The sequence below is a fragment of the Rhinolophus ferrumequinum genome (genome assembly GCF_004115265.2).
Source record: "Rhinolophus ferrumequinum isolate MPI-CBG mRhiFer1 chromosome 15 unlocalized genomic scaffold, mRhiFer1_v1.p scaffold_54_arrow_ctg1_1, whole genome shotgun sequence".
Taxonomy (NCBI): Eukaryota; Metazoa; Chordata; class Mammalia; order Chiroptera; family Rhinolophidae; genus Rhinolophus; species Rhinolophus ferrumequinum.
The window spans coordinates 13375366-13394863 of NW_022680357.1; the positions used below are offsets into that span (position 1 = coordinate 13375366).

At 45.9% G+C, this 19498-nt stretch overlaps 1 protein-coding gene across 3 annotated transcripts in view; it reads right to left on the reverse strand.

Moving 5' to 3' along the window:
* Positions 1-725: 725 nt before the first annotated feature.
* Positions 726-19498, reverse strand: part of MARF1 (meiosis regulator and mRNA stability factor 1) — a 32247-nt gene continuing 13474 nt past the window's right edge. For 2 of the 3 annotated variants that reach the window (XM_033101123.1, XM_033101124.1), the window contains exons 11-27: positions 18585-18747; positions 17703-17881; positions 16405-16485; positions 15549-15785; positions 15301-15420; positions 14422-14597; positions 12999-13219; positions 12092-12234; positions 11786-11919; positions 10942-11144; positions 10565-10792; positions 10117-10347; positions 7897-8109; positions 6673-6733; positions 6478-6588; positions 4940-5110; positions 726-3223 (exon numbers count right to left, since the gene is read on the reverse strand). In XM_033101123.1, the coding sequence (XP_032957014.1) occupies positions 2985-3223; positions 4940-5110; positions 6478-6588; positions 6673-6733; positions 7897-8109; positions 10117-10347; positions 10565-10792; positions 10942-11144; positions 11786-11919; positions 12092-12234; positions 12999-13219; positions 14422-14597; positions 15301-15420; positions 15549-15785; positions 16405-16485; positions 17703-17881; positions 18585-18747 (2911 nt within the window). In that variant the 3' untranslated portion in view covers positions 726-2984. Of the gene's footprint in view, positions 3224-4939; positions 5183-6477; positions 6589-6672; positions 6734-7896; positions 8110-10116; positions 10348-10564; positions 10793-10941; positions 11145-11785; positions 11920-12091; positions 12235-12998; positions 13220-14421; positions 14598-15300; positions 15421-15548; positions 15786-16404; positions 16486-17702; positions 17882-18584; positions 18748-19498 lie in introns of all 3 variants that reach the window. The other variant, XM_033101122.1, reaches the window with a different exon arrangement.

Here is a 19498-nt window from a genome sequence, read left to right on the forward strand (position 1 = left end):
GCTGCCATCTCCAGCCCAGATGGGAAATGCACAAAGATAAATGAGACACCCCATTTCAAACCCCAGTCAAAACCTACAGAACTCTTTAAAGGGGCATGGTGGCAGCTCAAGTTTTTCTGCAAAAATTTGCCACGAGAGATACTTGAAAGGATTGCCAAAGGTTTTTAAGAGTTTTTTAATGTTGAACTTTTAAAAAATTGCACTTAATCAAGAAGTGATTTACCCAAACATTCAAGTCTCTTCTGGGTCCTTTCAGATTCGTGCAAGGGAGTAAGTGGTAATGGCAGTGTCCGGGGAAAGGCTTCACAATGGAATCTATGAAAGAAGTCTTTTCCAAATGGGCTTATTCAAAAAGCATGCCTGGCAGTGACCAAGACCAAGGTAGCCTGCAAAATGGATTTCTCTCACAGAGAGAGCCAGCCGAGGAATTATCCCAGTTTTATAACCGGAGCGTACTGTGGTTATTATATTCTCCCCACCCATGATTATAAACTGGAACTGGGCTGGAAACCTCAGAGGGTCCTGACCACAAAGGGCTAATATCCTGTCACCTGCGAGGGCTGGTTGCCAAATTCAGAGGGCCTCCAAAATGTCAGACCAATGTGCTCTCCACTTCGGATATGCAGCGGGGGTGAGATGTTGGGGGAACCCCAGATGAAAAGACAGAATGGGACTGGTCGGTAATCCTTCCCCTCAAACAGAACACTCACTTGGAAAACGCTAGATGGTTGCTTGTAAAGTTTATTGACAACTGTTTGGTCCCAACACACAAAACAGCACTTGAACCACAAAAGAAGTAATCAAACAAAGTAGACGGTTAAGAAAAACATCTCTTCCCCCAAGCCCAATCCAAAACTAACAGTGCAAGACGGGAAAGGGGCTTTTGGTGATAACGTCTTCTTTTTAAACAGATAAACCTATCCAGGTACATCTTTCCACCTAGAAATAAAGAATTTCATTGTCTTAATTCTCATACATCATTTTATATCATTTAATTAAGCCTCTGGATAAAAAAATAGATAGCAATTGGACTGGCCACTGTGGAGTACATCACGAACATGAGCTCGCGCTACATTCTGTCTTCAAACAGCGACTGTGAGAGTCACACGCGCCTCTCAAGCTGACTGGCACCTCCAGCAAAGGATGCGACCACACTCACACAACAGCGCACGATTTCAGTCTCTTTGCCGCCCAAAGAAGCTGTTCTTTGAGACTGTTCCCAGTGACTTGTAATGGTACCTCTTACATTTTTAATGTCCACTATTCTTTACATGCGAGCAAAACCAAAGTCCCAGTGTGCAAACTCAGCCTTATGAAATCTCAGAATAAGGGAACTGATGTTCTCAACACCAACTATATCACACAGTTTAAAAGCTTCTTTAAAAAAAATTGCACGTTTGCATTGTACTTCCTGTCACACTATGTCTGTAGAGGAAATGCCTTCAGAGGGATTTGTAGACTGCCATCACGCTTGGAAGACTTTTCCAGTGTTGTTCCATCTTGATTGGGGCCACATGCTGAGAACTGGGAATCACTGGCTTCATTTAAAAGATTTGGGGAACAAAAATCTAACTTGTAACAATCTCTCTATAGCCCTTATTTTGTGGCATTTTATCAAAATGCTGGCTATGAAATCAGAGCCCATTTTCTGGCTTTCTAGAAATCACAAAATATAAACATTTCCCCCAAAGAAACCATCTAACTAGTGGAAGACCTGCCAACAGGTTCTGCTCTATGAATGAATCCGCCTTTTTGCCCAACAAATACAACCCATTGTAAATGTCAGGTTTCTCCAGGAGGGGTGAGAGGCCACCCGTCACTGGATGCCTCAGCCACCTCAGGGCGAAGATCATTCCCCAGGGCAGTGCTCCCTCAAAGGCTGGCTTTTCTCAAATGCCAACATCAGACACCACAAAAATCCTGGACATGCTTCCAACAGCGAGAAGTAACAGAGTAAAAGCAGACACTATTAAAAGACACACAAACACATACTCACACATAAAGCTTCCCAGCTACCAAAACCAGCATTAAAATTACAAAAACAAGGTTCAGTTGATCAACCTTGGCCTTCATGTGTATGGATAGAATTTCTGTGTCTTCCTAGTGGAAAGAGTATCGATACTGCCCCTGTTAAAGCACCTCCCCTCAGCTCTGATTTGTAATTTATGCATTTGATGCATATTTTAGAAAATCAGACTCTCTTCCCAACATTGCCCCTCGACACACAATGACGTGTGCCGGAATTCAAGTGCTGACTTTAAACTCACGACACCAAGACCAACTCCTCGTCCTTCACCTGCTGCACATCCAACTGGAACTTAACATAAAAGGGAAGCTTAAAACATCCTCAACTTTCTAGAAAGCTCCTCCATGGAACCCCAAAGTGGAAACATTTAAAAGATTTTGTAATGAAGCCACACTTGTCAACTACAGACACAGTTAAATAAAAATCAAGGCACGCTTACAAGTCACATGGGAGCCAGGAACCTTCACATGCAACCTGAAAATACATTCTCACCTCCCGGCCCACCTTCTCCTTCGGGGTGTGAACACGCAGTCACTGACCAGGCTTTGCTTCAAGTCACGTCATGCAAATGATAATACTGTCTGAAAACATCAATAAGCAAAGGCTTAGAGACTAAATTACGCTACGTGTGGGATTAGACCACTGATGGGCCTTAATGGAAGTAAAACCACTTCCTTTCAGCCGAGTTCTTACTGCTTTCTGCGTATGGAATACCACCATAGTTTGTAATTTAAAAAAATTTGGTAAAATATATTAAGGATTCTTTAACAAATGTCAGAAGTTTTGTTTTTTTCCAAATAATTGGGGGAGGGAGAAAAAGAAAAACTTCAGCTCAAAGCTAGGTTCCATGTGAAAGAAACAAAACATTATGGAAACAGCAAAGACTGTGTTTTTGAGCCCACTTTTGTGTGCAGAATCAGACAGTGTTTTCCCACCCTAGTTCTAGGTTCAGATTGAATCAAAGCTTGGTTATAGGTGCGAAGGAGAAGTTGGCTGCCAGTTTTACTCTATTTTTGGGTTGCTTTTTGGCTGGGCTTTCCACAGGGTCCTTGCTGAGCTGCGACTCGGGGGCTTCCGAGGAGGGGCAGGGAGGCAGAGGGACAGCAGCTGAGATGCAAGAGGAGCTGGAGGCAGAGGTCGGCTTTTCGTTATTTACTGGAATTTCAATGTTCTCTTCCTGGCTTAAAATCATAATTTCTGTAAACACAGGAAAGCAAACAGATTCAGTTCTAGGACCCGCCAGAAGTGTTGGTTTTCAACACTTGTATTTTCTCAAAAAATATTTTTAAAATAACCACCCAGTGTCACACCCATGCTGCAATTTACACATTAGCTGTGTGACCAACATTAGGTGTCACAGTCCAATATTTAGAAACTGCATCTCAGCTTTCCCCTGGATTACAAAGTTACAGAGATCTTCATTTTTGGCTACAAATCAATGGGCAATGATTTTAAAACATTTTTATCCCCACTTTGGATTCTCTGCCCATTCTATCAGGTAGGCAGCTAAGGACCCGTAAACCACACGTGAGTGAAAGACTTGCAGGCAGGAGGGGCGTTGGTATCAGGGAGCCCCGGCCCATTCCACGGACAGAGGACCTCCCTGTGCACGGGGAAGGTGGGGCGGGGGGATGGGAGAGCTGCACAGTCAGAACTGCCCTTGAAAAATCCAGACATCTGATACAGCTGGTTTTCCCAGTCACAGGCGGCTCTTCCAGCCGAGCCCCAATTAACCTGCTGTATATACAGAGCCATGCTGCTTGTAAGACACGTATTGTTACACGATAGACTCCCACTGCGTGGGCAAGGAGCTCAGGCACCAAAGTCCAGAGAAGGTGAGTGACAGAGGAGACGGCAGAGCCCCAGCTCCCTTCACAGGCTGACACTCGCTGAGAAGATGACAGAACTGCCCACCGCATTCAAATGATTTTCTCTCCTGTCACAGGCGTACGGTTAAACTCATGTATATTCAACGCACCAAGGCTGCAGCCCCACGGAAGGGGTAACATCAAGCTCCTAGCAGCTCTCATTGGGCATTCCAGGGGAACACACCCCACTCTCACCACAGGCTAGATCTTCCCTGTATCCTACTTTCCAGATAAACAGCCTAAGTTCTTTCCCTGAGCAACAGTGCCGGCTGCTGCCCAGAGGAGTACCGGCTGTGTCAATCAGTGCAGTGCTCAGGACGCTGTGTCCGTGGCCTGGAAAGCAGCACCAGCAGCGTGGGGAAGGACTGGTTACCACGGGTGAAGGCGACAAGGGCAGGACCTGGACAGAGCAGGTGGGCCATCCTCTCAGGAGGGCAGCTGATGCCGCAGAAAGATGAGAGGCCCTGGCTGCGAGTCCTGACTCTGCTACTTCCTATTGAGGCAGCCTAGGGCCAGATTCATCTCGTTATGACACAAGCGATGCCTGTCACCCAACCTACAGAGCTGTGGCGAGAATTAGACGTGACTGACCGAGTTGGCCAGCCCTGAGTGCAGTGTGAACGCCGAGCCAGGCCAGCTTGACGTCAGAGCTCAACGCAGTCAGCTCCTTCCTCCTCCTCACATTGCTGCCCAGCGCCTGGGGTGCAAGACACGGACGCCCCCTCCCTCCCCTCCTCATGCCCTCCTGAGGCCTCACCCCCTGGACCAGACCAGAGGTGACGTGTATGTTTGGTGACGAGTGCACCTTCTTTAGATCCCACCTATGGTACATCACCCTCAAGACCCACCATCGTTGCTTTGCTTGCTCCCCAAACCACCTCAGGCTGTGAACCCAATTGTGGAGGAACCCTGACAGGAAAAGCGGGTCCTGACTCATCAGCACAGGTATTTTGTGCCGACCTCTACCAAATAATTAATATACTGGCATCACGGTTTTATTTTTAAGCCCACAGAGAAAAGCGCACAACAACACAGTGCATCCTACCAGAAGCCTCTTGAGGCTGTTCCTCAAACTGAATGAGATCAGCAGACTGGAGGATGACAGGGTCCGGTCTCAGCTGAGGGGACGGCAGGCAGGAGGGGACGGGGGCACACAGGAGGTCCACAGGAGACGCGGTGGTCAGGCGGAGGAGCTCGCGCTCCGTCGGCCGGGGCCCTGCAGAGAAGACAGGCTGTGGCTGCTGGGGCGGCAGTCCACCGGCTCGTGCCTCCGGCTTTCTTTCCAAGCCTTCAGGATGAAAAGCGTTAGGGAGAACTCAGGAACTCAGGTTCAGAAAACCACTAACAGAAAGGGCTGGGCGTCTCTTTGGTATGTGAGATGCCACAACCAGGGTCTCCCTCCCCCAGGCCCTGCCTGAGAAAAAGGGCTCCACAGTCAGCTTCCACAGAGGGGGGATAAGAAACCCTGAGAAGGGGTCCCAAGTGGCTAGAGGAGCCAAGCTCAGCATTACAAGACCTGGGTCCGAGCTGAGTGGTCTCGGTAAGCTACTGAACCTCCCAGAATTCCAGTTCCGCATTTGTCCAACGGGAATGCCTACTGCTGAAGGCTGTGGTGACAGCTGAGAGAGATGAGTGACTTTAGGTGCTTTATGACATGTAAAAAGCTGCGAAACTGAATTATAAACACAGAACACAGAGCAGTTAACTATCCAGCAAGAGTCCTACCAAGATACCGTTCTCATCCATAGCAGTGGGTTCAAAAACCTTTCCATGAAGTTCAAATTGCTGTAGAATTCAAGCAAGTTGATGTCCATCCCAGGGATGAAATCCACGTGACTCGATGGTGCTTTCAGTAATACTGATGAGTTACTAGCACGTCTGTCCCAGGGATGTCCTGTGACCTGTGACAAAGACTCCCTGACCCCGCTTTGCTCAGGCTCCTCTGACCGGCCTTCTCCACTAGACCTTGGTGTTCTGTGTCTGTCGTGTCCTCGCCGAGTTCAGTCTTAGCAAGAATCTTGGGAAGTCAGCTTATCGAGAACCCCCGGCCATGTTCTCTGAGGCAGACCCTCACCCTAAGTCCTCAGCCTGCCTTTAGCAAGAAGCCTCTTAGGTCGGTTCGGCTGGAATCCCTGCCCCGATGTCTCCTCTTGGTGATTTTCCATCCACCGACGCCCTGGCTCTGCTCCTTGACTGTAAATCCCCACCTGTCCCTGTTGTATTCAGAGCTGAGCTTCCTCTCTCTCCCTAGGGCAGTCGGGTGGATCCCACTGCAGCAGTCTTGAAATTTGCTTTTAAGCAGGGTCAGAACAACGTTTCCCTTCAACATCTGAATTGGGTTGACCATTGTCATTTTGGGGGTGCCAACATCCTTTAAGAACCTTAACCAGTCAACCGTAAAATGCTATGAAATATAGGCCAGATTTTTTTCCTATTATTAACCAAATACCAGACTGCTTTGAAAAATGTATGAATACTTTAATTAATGAAAATGACCCACTGATGCCCCCACCCAAGCCACCCCGCCTCACTCCAAGCCACGTCTCCTAGAATTTCACTAGTTCACTGTCTTTCCTCTCTTACCATCACCACCTGCTCCAAGTTTGAGTTCCACGGCTGGGTGAGATTCAGGCACCTCCAGGAGACGCTCAGGAGCTGACGGCTGGTTCTCATGACTGGGGGGGGAAAGCCGACCTGGAGGACGAAGCACCGTCAGAGGGAGAAGTCAGTAAGAGGAGCGGGGTTTCTGAAGCGAGGACAGGGTGGGTGCTTACTTACTTTTCATGTCATTTTTTAACACTACAATCCTCTTATGACCATGTCCTTTTATCCAGACCACCTGTACACAAGACATACTTCTGGTTAGGCAGTGGACAAGCAGGGGACATAAGCCCTACAACTCAGGACGAATGGGACCTACTGAGTCTGCTTTAAACATTCCAGAATGCAGAAACCGAATTAATGCCAAGAAAAAAATGTGTATGCTCTTTCTTTACCTTTTAAAGCAACAGAGGCTGGCCGAAACATGTCCCTTATCAAAAGCTGTGTAGTCTAAAAATCCTGAGACTCAGCTTTAAAAATATTCTTTACGGCTCTTAAAAAAAGACTGTCTCCCAACACCAGTTCTGGTCTATAAATGAAAAGTTCTCCCATGAGAGCCCTTACTATTTTTTCCAGAAACTAAACACACCCCACAGAATTCACGGAGCTCACCCAGACCCCTCACACTGAGCTCCTTCTAATCCTTCAAGCAAACCCTCTATGGAGTGTTGCCTCTCTCCTCCTCCTCAGCCAAGGGCTGGCCCCTGCCTCTCCACATGCATCTGTCACCAAGTGGCCCTTCCCTTCTTCCTCTATTATGTCTACTCAGGCTCCATCCCTTCGGCACTCTCACCCTGACCGTGGCAATGGCCAGGACCTGGCCGGGCTCCCCACCTTCCCCTCCTGTTTCTCTCAGCTCTACCCCAGACAGCAGTGAGGGTGGTGCTTTCCACACGCAAACCTGAGGCTCCTCCCCGCGCTCCCTGCGGAGTCCTGTTCCTTACCTGGAGGAGCAGAGCCGTCCAGCACTGAGCTCTTCCCTCACTGTCAAGCTGCAGCACGGTTTTTAATGTCACTGCTCTGCATCTGCTCACGCTGTCCCCTCTACCCAGACCACCCCCGCCCCTCTTCACCCCATGGCTAACTCCTACACATCCTTGACCACTCCCCTCCGGGACCCGCCCACGCCTGGAGTGGGCCCTGCCCACTGCTGGCTGCACTGACACTGACTCCTCACCACCTGCTCAGCTGTCCGCCTCTCTGAGACCCGACACCTTTCTGAGGGCAGGGTCTAGGACTTACTCACCTGGCATGAAGGAAATGAGTGAAGGTTTGCAGAAGGCAGGAGAAACGCTAAAACTCATTCATCTCATGCAAACAGTATGTTGTGAGAGGCTGTGTTCCCCGTGCCGGCCCTTTCCTCACTGCTCAGGAGAGGGAGCCTCTGCAGGAGACACGCACCTGTGGGATGGCTCCCAGGAGCTCCTCCACGCTGCCGTAGCCGTAAGTCTTAGGCTGCAGTGCTTCTCCGACATACTTGCTATAGGCCACGGAAAATTCATGAAGGAAAAGCTGCTGGTAGTGGTAAGTGTGAAGTAATGACCGCACGTTCTTGGCAAACAAGTACAGACTGGTGAGCTGCACACACTCCTCTGTCTTATCATTAGTGAAAACCTGGTCCAAGAGGAAACGCAGCGTTAGATACTCCCAGAGTGACTGGCACCGCCCCCCACAAGTGAGGGCCTCCCACAAGCTGAGAGTGACAAAGTGCCAGGTCAGCCTGAAAATGGACAAGAAGCCGAGGAAGAGGAGGAGGAAGGACTCATTCAAGGACCTCCTCCAAGAGAAAGCTGAAGCCGTGAGCAAAGCTGAGTGCTATATGTAAGTCTAAGCGGACAGCGGTCTGGAGAAATCGTTTGTCAGAAAGGAAGGCAGCTGGCAACCCTGGGATCTCAAACAAAAGCGAGGCGGTGAAGAGGCGAGGTGAAGCGGCCTCAGACCTGAGGACTGAGCCCACTGATGTCACCTCCCAACGTGGTGTTCCGAGGACACGTGACGCACAATGAGAACACTGGCATTCTTAAAAAAACTTAAAACCCCAACAAATGCGGTCAGGGCAAGACCACAAAGCTCCTCTGTCCTCAAGTAAATGAAGCTGTCGCTTTGCCATAAACCTTGTCCGAGTCTTTCTTGGGCAGCGAGGATCTGCCAGCGGAGGGGCCTCCCAGCCTCAGCCAGCCACGGACAGGCATTTGGTCTGAACACGCCTCCCTGCCTAGAAGCAGTGCTCACACAACAGATGAGTAACGGAGTTCAGAAAACGTGGGGTTTGCTATTAGGAAAGAAAGCCAGAGACACGGGCAGTAGTGAAAGAGGTAAAAATCGATTGGATTCCGGAACTATGCAGTAGGGGAAGAGTAATAACCTCAGAATAGAATTGGGCTCAATTCTGAATACAGCTGGCCCTTGAACGACCTGGGTTTGAACTGCGCATGTCCACTTATAGTGGATTTTTGTCAATAAATACCTGTACTGTTTGATGCGGAAGGACACTTTATAGACAAGTCTAGGGGACTTGAGCATCTGTGGATTTTGGCATCCTGGATAGGGGAGGGTGTCCTGTATCCTGGAACCAATCCCCTATGGATACCAAGGGACAACTAAGATTTTGGGGAGTCAATGTTATATGTGGATTTTCAACTGCACGGTGTGTTGACGCCCCTAACCTCTACATTGTTCAAAGGTCAACTGTACAACAAATAAAAATGGGGATTCACAGCCAAGGGGGGTGGAGGACGTTGATGGATGGAAAATTCCTAAGACGTCCACTACTAACTGTCCTTCAATGCTGAGGTCTAGTCCACAGGGAGGCTCGGGAGCCTGACTAATGTTTGGAGAGTTTCTGTCAGTACCTTTTAGTTATTACCAATCACATGGTTATATGGGAACACTGGTATATCATTCTTTCCGTACATTGCTGGATTTTACTGGTTAACATCCTGTTTAAAATCATTTTCTGTTGGGGGACTATACTGGGCTTTTGGTATTCAAGCTATTCTGGCTTCATAAAACGAAGTAGTGAGCTTTGCGTCTTCTTTACGCAGCCAAGAATGGTTTTTAAGAACTTGGAGTTATCTGTTCTTTAAGGGTTAGTTGAACCCCAATTGTTAACCCATCTGGTCCTGGTGCCTTTTTCAGTGGCAAAATTTCAATGATCTTTAATGTCTCCTTTGTGGTAATTGGTCTAGTTTTTACCTTTAGTCAATGTTGATAGTTTTTTCTATCACCTCATCTATTTCTGTAGTATTCTCTTCCGATTCTTCTAATCTTAAAGTGCCATTCTTAAAAGGCTACTTGGGTGGCCGGCCAGCCAATCTTCCTTTCTGACCTGTGTCTGGCTGGTAAGTCACATGAAACCACCCCCTAATCCCTCTAATTCAGAAAGAGGTAACAACAGTAGCAAAATCCAGCCTGGTGCAGGACAGAAGCACCCCAGCTCAAGAATCAGGAGGCCAGGGCTTCCGGTCGAGCTTGTCACTCATTTGGGCAGGGTGCCTACACCTCCCTATGCCTTGGTTTGTTCAACTATAAAATGACCGATTGGTCCCTTCCAGCTCTTCATCCTCTAATCTGGACCACGAGGCAATCCCGAAATACCCGATTCAACGTTAGCACTCGTACCTCAACTAAGTAAGGCAGACTCTTCAGAAGTTCGGTCAAGGTCATGAATCCATATTCACGGGGGTTGAGAGGAGTGCTGTGCAGGGCTTCGTAATGTCTCCTGAGCTCCTCCACAGAAAGACAGGTGGTCCCTTCCCAAGACATCAGCAACACCAGTAACTGGGCAGTGAGAGAGCGCAGGGACTTGCGGTTGATGAGCTGGATCTGTTTGCCGGATTCCATGTCAGCCACCTGGGGAAACAAGAATTCAAACTCATCCCAGCTCGAGAGACAACCTGGGCCACACCCAGCTCAGCTCGTTTCATTCTGGGTAATGAGACCCATAGCGGGGAAATCACTCGTTCTTTCTCTTAAACTGAAGTCAGGGGAGTGGGCTCGCTTTGAGCTTCTTGGGGACACCACACCAACACTTCAGGTGGACCTGAAGCAGAAACAAAACCTTGTTTACCTTTATAACATGGCAGAGTTTCTGTGTTAAAGCGGACACTGAGCTGACATCATAGTCCTGGAGACGAAATGTGTAACCAAAAGTTTTGGCATATTCTGTGAGCAGGTCTGTCATCATAAGGCAGTTATCTTTCTGGGACCGGAGGAGCTTAACAAACTGGGCAGCCAGAGCTTTGAATCGTTCTACTTCTGTCAAAGTGAGGATTTTTTCTTCTCCACATTCCAGTACCTTGGAAAACACATAGATAATGAGCCAACAATGTTCATTCTCTGATAAAAATATTTCAAAGTTTCATCCTATTTCATAACTCCCTACTTCTCAGGGAAAAAAAAAATTTCCCCATGTATTGTTCGGAAAAATAGACTTTCTTCACTTACTTGTAGAATATCAGGTATGGCTTCAAAAAGTTCAAGTAGTTTGGTAAACCCATAGTATGCGAGTTTGCACTGTCGGCCAAAGTGGTGATGGTAGGAGGGGATGAATTTATTGAAAGGCATCCGGAAATGGGGCTGGTGCCTCAGCAGATCAACAACATCCCGGGAGAACTGTTTTGTCCTTTCTATTTCATCCTGGGTACGTTCTTCAACAGCGATAACAGAAGACAGAAATCACAACCTTCTCCTCATTCGTGTTTCCTATTATTACTGTAGTCTGATGCACAGATTGCAACAGACATCATCTTTGCCTTCCAAACACACATACTCTTAAACACACATACTCTTCTCTTTGCTGATGGTTTCAACTTGCTCAAGAGCAGAACACCAGGAACTCGTTACTGTCATGGGAGACAGTGAAATACACACACACACACGCACACGTAACTTCATCTTATAAGCCAGCCTCCCCGCCATTCCCACCCCCCGTCTCCCACTTCCACCCCATTATGGGAACATGGCACACATATAGCTCTCAACTGAATAACTACGGCACAAACAGCCACAGACAGGCTGGAGAGGCATTTTCAGAAAGTGCCGGTTATATCCTTTACACCCCTTAAAGTGAATTCTTAAAAACTAGCTGCTTTTCTTCTCAACACGTGGCTTCACCGACTCTGAAGAACCTAGGATCTGCTACAGAGCAGAGCAGAGCAGTCTTCACACTGCACTTTCCATGGAATCGTCAAGAACCACAGAGGAGGAGAGAAATGCTTCCGTTGTATGGTGCCATGTTCAGATAACCTGAGACAGACCGCTTTCTGCCAGCAAATTCCAGTCCACGTACCTCTCTTGGGGATACAGATCACCATTTCGTTCTCTTGCTGGGACAAGCAGATAGTTGTGTCTGGAATCTCTGACAGGATGTCCATCAACTCACAGACCCCATATTCAGTGACTTCCCAGTCCTTTGAGAAACACCTAGATTTAAACCATGGAAATAAACAAAGAGTGAGACTTGCCAAAATAACTTTGTAAGTTTTCCAAAAGAATGCTACATAGGAAAGTTAGATAATTATTTAAAATTTGGGGGAAGAAAAGCTATTTCAACATACTTGCTTCCATTTTGGTTTTCTTCTTCTCATCAACTCACCAGTGATAAGCCTGTGAGAATTCTCTCACGATGACCTGTTTGCTGGCCTGGGATTTGAGAAGTTTGAGTAAGTCCTGAGTGAAACGCTTCACCTGGGCCCTGTGTGTAAGGGTCAACAAACGTTTGGAGCCCATTCCGAGAATCTGTAAATCAAACACTTGGATTAATTATACGCATAAGACCTTGGCAGATATTGACTTTCTGGTTTTTGGCTCTTCTCTTTCCTGTTACTGCCTCAGAGAACAACTCCCTTTATGTATGAGATCTGCATCCTGCAACACAGGTAAATCAACAAACTGTAAAAGATCTAAATGAACAACTGCTCAGGTACCTGGGACCTTTTGTTTTTTGCCCTGCACACTCTTCCCAAATAGTCACAAGTACAGAAACGAAAAGCATATTATGAGCTTGGCCAAATGATTTTGCCTCTAAAAGATAGCTCTAGTTTTTCAGACCATTTTTACAAGTGGGAAACTGTTTTACAAGTGGGAAGCTATTATAACTGTAAATTGGCAAAGATTTGCTGGAAATCAACGCTAGGCTCCAGCCCTGTAACTGGTCTGCAATTCATCGATAAGAAAGGCAAGGCAGTTCCTATGCAATAGTGAACAGTTCTGGAGCGGGCTGTGCTAGGAAGAAGGTCAGTCTACAGAGATTGGAAGGAAAATGCCCCTCGGTGTTCTATGGAGTTCCTTTCAGTTGGAAGCTCGTAGCTTCCTGAAAAATTAAGAAGCCACCCTATGTATGTTTCCTGCACTCCAAAGAAAGCTTCTGCAGGATGTTTTGCTCTGAAGTGGGTGCTTCGGAATTAATCAGGTTACCAGCTTTCCTGTTTGTGTGGCTGAGCTGGCCAAAGCCAGGGAGGAACATCCCTGTGTTTACACAGTAACCCCTTTGCACTCCTTACCTGCAGCACATGAGGTACTGCCTCTAATAATTCAATCAGCTTGGAATATCCATAGTCTGATACCCGGCATTGCTTTGCAAAATGGTGGTGATAGGATGGGATGAAGTTACTAATTGGTATGACACAGGATGGTTGGCTCTTCAGTAAGTCAATCACTTCTCTACTGAACTGGATCAGCTGGGGGTTACCTACAGGACTTTTAGAACGCAGAAGCCAAGGGTCTAGAGAGTGGGGAGGAAAAAAGAACATGCATAAGACAGAAAGCACGACTTCATCAGCGGAAAGAGAGATAGCTAACCTTGCACTCCTTCACGTAGGATCAATCATGACCAAGCAGACGAGAACAAACAGCCACATTACTTCTCAGCTTCTCTACTCAGGTACCATATAATTAACAGGCGAGCCCCACTTATTTATGGGCTGGCAAATGCTTTCCCACTACTTCTCAAAGTAGCCAAAGTAAAGCATAATTCACTGGGGTTAACTTAAAGCAGAAGTGAAAATACACAGGAAGTTTCCAGCTTATAAACTGGTTGTATTTCAAAGATCCATTTGTAATTTGGTCACGTGGAACATACTCTCCCACGGGAGCAAACTTATAAATGGTCATCAAGCAGGTAGGCCAGAAAAGCCTAATGAACCCACAGAGCATCTGAAAACACTGCCCAAGGAAACCATGGAAAGCAATGCAACATAATGATATAAAACGAAGAAAATGGTTTCACATTTATCTTGAACGTTCACATAATTAAGAAGTTTTAACAGCATAATGTACAGGACCCAGAGTAGTGTAGGACTGAGGGGAAGGGCAGGAGGAGGTGGGTAAGAGGCTTTGTACAAAGAGAGCTCCATGGTTATTACACCTCTCCTCCTGTCGGGCAGGGGGCGAGGAGGCGGGAAGGAGGAAGTGTTGAGGTATGAAGGCAGTACTGGGAGGTGCTGTTCACAGTGGCAGGGTTAGACATCTGCAACGCGGGGCATGCCCAGAGCTCAGAAACTCCCCCAACTCCAGTGCAGATGTCCTGGGCTATTGAAGGTAAATCTGTTTGCACATTTGTTAAAGTCAGAAATGTCGACCAAAATCAATTTCAAAAGTAAATCTGCATTCAGAGATATTTCCTTCAAATACTTGACACTAGTTTTTAAAAGGCCAGGCAACGGACAAGTTGCAAACTTTCACAAAATCAGGTAGCTAGAGAGATTTGTAACTGTGGAATTTGGGTTTTAAATGTTTTCCATAATTTATGCTAGTACTTTGAAAAGGTCTAGTTCTGCCAAACCTTCGCACTTGAGAGAGTTTTTAGATCAAAAGAGATACCTATGCTGCTTTCCGCTTGGCCAACACTGCTGCTGCTTAAGGTAACAGCCACCAGCCTCTTCTCATCTGGATGGAGGCCCTGGAGGACCCAACACTGACACCTACCTGTGTTTGGAGGTGGGGGCTTGTTGTGAATCCACTTCACGACTTTGACACCATTCTGTGCAGTGGCAATGTTGACACCTGGAACACAGGTGATGAGGTGTTCTAAGGGAACCCCCCCTCGGTTTTCTTGCACTACTTCCAGTTCGCCAAACTCTGCGGCGTAACAATCTGGAAAGCTGAAGTAAGAATAAAGGTTAATGAAAATAATGGACAAGCAGAGCGCCTGCTAAACACAGGCCTTTGTGTAAATGTAGCCATTAAGAAATACTTCATTTCAATGTCCACAATCTGGGTTTGGAGTTAAAATGAAGGTCCCAGGGAGTCAATCACTGGGAATTTATCTCTTAATGCATTCTGGTGACACTGGAAATCCCGGGACAGTTTTCCAGCAGAGGGAATTAAAAATAAGGCACCTGGACTCCAAATGAGTTATTCCTCTGCTCCCGTGGGTGGCAGGCCTCGAGGCCCCTCAGCCCTGCACTGGCCCTGCACTGTCTACAGGTGGTCATGGTGTTGAAAGGGAATCTGGAAGAGCGCTGTTCTCTCTCAAGTGCTGCAATCTACAAGTCTCTGAGGTCCGTACACCTCCTGTCGCACTTGTGCACTCTTCTATCACAGCCCCTAGAGGAACCTCTTCTGTGGAGAAGAAACTGTGCTATTCATGGTTTTGTCTCAATCATTCAGCACAAACAAAAATTTTCTTGTTGAAATGCTGAGTGAATGGATCCATTTCAGGTATATTTTAACTGGCGCAAGGCTGACGACGTTAGGATGGAGCGTTTTACGATACTTGCTCGGGGACAGGTGTGGACAGACAGGGCAGCCTTCTGTAAGGAGGAGAACTACGGCATCATATCACAACGGTTTTCAAACGCTCACCTTAATAACGGTACAGTGCCCTCGTGTGTCTGCAGAAGACTGTGAACCTGGGGCGCAAACGTCTTCAGAGAGAGAATCACAAAAGGAATCTTGTAACAGTCCGGATCAAATTCATGTTCACTGCAGAAAAGAGGACAAACGGTTCGCTGACATTTCCTAGTGCTCTAAAACCTTAGCAAGGGAATTCTGACCGATATTCCACGGCCACGTACAAAAGGATTATTTCTAAAGCGAAACGGGAATTCTACCTGAAATCCTTACTGGAACAATGCTGTCTGCAGATAGGCTCATGATATTCTAACTCCTCAAATATAATTGGGCTGCAGGTGGTGGAGGAGCCATCACGTGACTGGGAAGATCCCAGCGGGCTCTGTCGAGCTTGGCCGTTGGGTAAGAGACACACCAGTCTTCCGTTTCCGTGCTCACGGATTACGACTGTGTCTGTTAATTTATATAAATCTGACACATTCAACTTGTGTCCAAACCTAAAAGCAAGGAGAAAGAGACGGTGACTTATAACGTTTTTCTTTGATTCTACAAAAACCCCCGTCCTGTTCACGTAAAGGGCTATAAGCAAGAATGGTGCCTCTGTCTCTTCAAAAGTCAAATTGGAATAATCCTGCCATAAATTCCTTCACTGGGAACCAGTGATGCCTGGCAATCCTTCGAGGCCAAGGGCTGTGTCTTCCCAGCTCTGCGTTGCAATGACAGAGCCCCAGCCTGTCGCTCCATTGGCACTAGTCGAGCATCTACAGTGTTGGGAATTAAGACGTGCTATCAGGTCCGACCAGTCGCACAGCTTACAGTTTAGAAGGTGCTCAAAAATGTTCACTCAAACAACAAAACTAGTCAGTCAGAGAAAAAGGTAAGTATAGCTTTGGGGACTGAGGTCTCAATTTGCTAAAAACGAAATAAGTTGTTCAAATGTGTATTCAAATCGAAGTTTACATTTGAACACCCTGTCTTTGTCTCTTTTCCTCCACAAGGCTGGAAGTTCCTTAAGGGTTGCTACTGCAGTGTTATGCCAGTCACCAAGCAGTATTGGAATTCGGGAAGTCACCAATCAGTAACGATGGGTCATTGAAAATAATAAACTTAACTTACTTTTTTTCATAGATATCTGTAAATTTAAAAAGAGGCAGACAACAGGCGGGAGCATCCTGAAGAACAGACATTGTTTCGGCACTGTAACACAAAATTTTAATCAACCACAGAACAAGTGCTGTTGGAAGGCAAGTTGTAGTTTAAAAACAGAGTACATAAAATTGATTAACACAATGTACATGCAAAATAAATTTATCAGCTTCTGACACACCAGAATTTATTTTCTGGAAAAATTTAAAGAAAGGACTTTAGGGACGAGGCAATTGAAGAACATGAAGTCACACACTGGAATTTTTCTCCGAGTCAAGCGTAGGGCTTTCTGCGCCTGTGTATCAGAAAGATTCACTACTCAGTAAGACAAACACATGCTAATTCTGAGCAAAAGGCAGAAGAGCTTGAATGTCTCCTGCCACACTGTGGTTCATATGTTAGAAATATGGGAATGGAATTTCTGTCGAGGATACAAAATTGAATGCGATATCCTCTCAACTATGGTTTTAAAAAACAAAAAGGCACCAAAAAGGGAAAACAAAAAGCCAAACTGTTCAGAGTGATTGGCTTTGAGCCATAGGATTACAGTGATTTTTCCCCTCTTTGCTTCTTTTGCTTTTGAACTTTCCAAATTCTCTTCATTGAGAATTATTTTTATTCTATGGGAAAGAAACAGAATTTTAAAAAATGGTGAAGTACACATCAGAGATAAGATTTCTGAGAATCCAAACAGATATTCAGGAGTGAGTCTTGTTACACTAGTACCCCCACAACAGGAAGAGCCAAAAAAGAGCCAAAGCTTATTCTGAATAAAACCATCACCAGATCCCTACGACTGATATAGTCACAATGAGATTTACAGGGCAGGGTGTCTTTGACATTATGGATATATGTGTAATTGAGAGTGTGGGGCTTTGTGAAGCTACCCTTTCTAGATCAATCCACCTTCTCCTAAGATTTGAAGGTAACATTCCAGCCTTCCCAGGCTCGTAAACTTTTATTCTCGAGGTCTACTATTTTTAGAAGCTGCCTGAGTAAGTGGCGTATTATTTCACTAAGTGCCTGCCAAGTTTAGGCTGTACTTCACCTTCGATTAATGACTTGAACAAGAGTCCAATTATTCTACCTAGTTTATTTCTAACTTATAGCTTGTTTCTATTTCTGTCAATTCAGAATAAGCATTATTGCACATGAAATCGTCACAAGAGGGTAGGGAATGTGACAAAATCTATTTTGATTAGTTACAAAATTGTTTCAGGTCCAAAATGTTATTTCCTGAAACAAATGGTTTGCTTGTTTTTTTTTACCTCAGTAAAGAGAGTGATTTATTAGCAGCTCCTGTGGCAAGTGAGACCAGGATCTTCTTGCTGCCAATTTTGTATCTATGGAGGCTGTTCACCGCACTGATTGCTTCTTGTAAGTTTTCCATCTGAACGACAGCCTTGAGCTGATAATCCGTGTGGGGGCTGAGCTCAACGCTCTTCACCTACAGCAGTGAAAAGGAAAACGGAATGCTGTCTCCCTGAACCTTGTCATCTCAAAGCAGACGGTGAACCACTGAGGGACATATTCGTGGACTTCAGTGAAGTGAGGGAACTTGTCTGAACTCTGCCCTTCTGCCGACCAGATCCTGAGTGACCGACCTAGGATGGGTGACCTTCAGGGACAGGACACTGGCCTGGCTTGCCTGTGTGCTCTGGAACACACAGCTCTTTGACGCAGGCTCAAAGGGGTCTTTGGGGTCTTCTCCAGACCCTGCAAGAACCTGGGGCATAACCATTTTAAGAAACTGAAAAAGGTGCATTTTTTTTTTTAGCAAACTGCACCTAAAAACTGAATCAGATATAGTAAGATACTAGGAAAACAGCCAACATTATTTCATAACCCGATTTCCATATCTGAGCAGCCAGAGTTAACTAAAACCTATCAATATTTTATTTCCCAAGGTGCCGTTTAAATCTGTGCCCGCGACCACAAGTGCTTCTCTGCTAGGTTTCCCCCTTTCTGGGGCTGTGTGCTCAACACTGGATATGTGGCCCCACCACCAGCAGACCAAAGGAAAAAGGAGACAGCTTACACTCGTTCAGTGACACTTACATTCTGGCAGTGGTTATGTGTGCGGAACTAAGTCCTCTCCCTTTGAAATGTTAGCAAAGGGTAAAACAAAGGCCAGAACAAGAAAAGCTTACCTTGCCGTGCCTGGAAAACGCTTCCTGCATGAGCTGCTGCAGCTCCTTCCGGGATAACCTGTAGTCTAAGTTGCTGACCTGGATGTCAGCACCATTTGCAAACGGGTCTGGGCTGTCGGCACTGATGCTCGAAGTTGCAACGTTGAAAGCAAGTGGGGAGGCTCTGTTTAAAAGATTTGGAGACATATTCCTGCTTAAAACATACATATTATTTTTATAGATATTATTCTGTTTATTTAGTGTATATCATTTAGGCTTTGTTTGAAGCTATATGTAGACCTTGCCACAATACAATGTGTTTAAATGTTTTTATCTGAAACATATACTGATTTAGATGTATTGTCAAAAGTATTACGTATCTGTTGATACCATATAAATGGCCATGCAATTATGTAGTATCAAATATTCTTTCACTGGATTATTTAAAGCTAAAGGCAGAAATTACAGAGAGACCTGATGAATTAATTTTCTACTTTGGGCATTTATTCTTAGGAAATTAGCTTGTGAATCCAATGCAAGTCATGTAACCTCCCCCGGCTTTGAAAAAGCTAGACAATCTTGCTCACTATTGCAGTCCTTCTCCATATAAGGAAAAGTTTTGTGTGAATTTTTACATGTAATTTTACAGGAGCAAAGTCACTTTCTATAGTGAGTCTTCAGCAACTCAGTAGAATACATTGCTAGGAGGAGCTCACAGGATGCAAGATGGCCTTATGGCTCCTTCTGTCTTCCAAGCCTCCAGAATTACTCGGTGTGAGTTTAGAAAGCTCAGATCAGGTAAGTGTCATTACAGTGGTTTACAGAGACCCTTACTTCTGTAAAAAGAGCCTATATGATTACGAATAACCAGTGCATGTCCAGTTTGGGCCTTTTCCTCAACACGATGAAGCGAAGGAAACGGTGAGGACATCTTA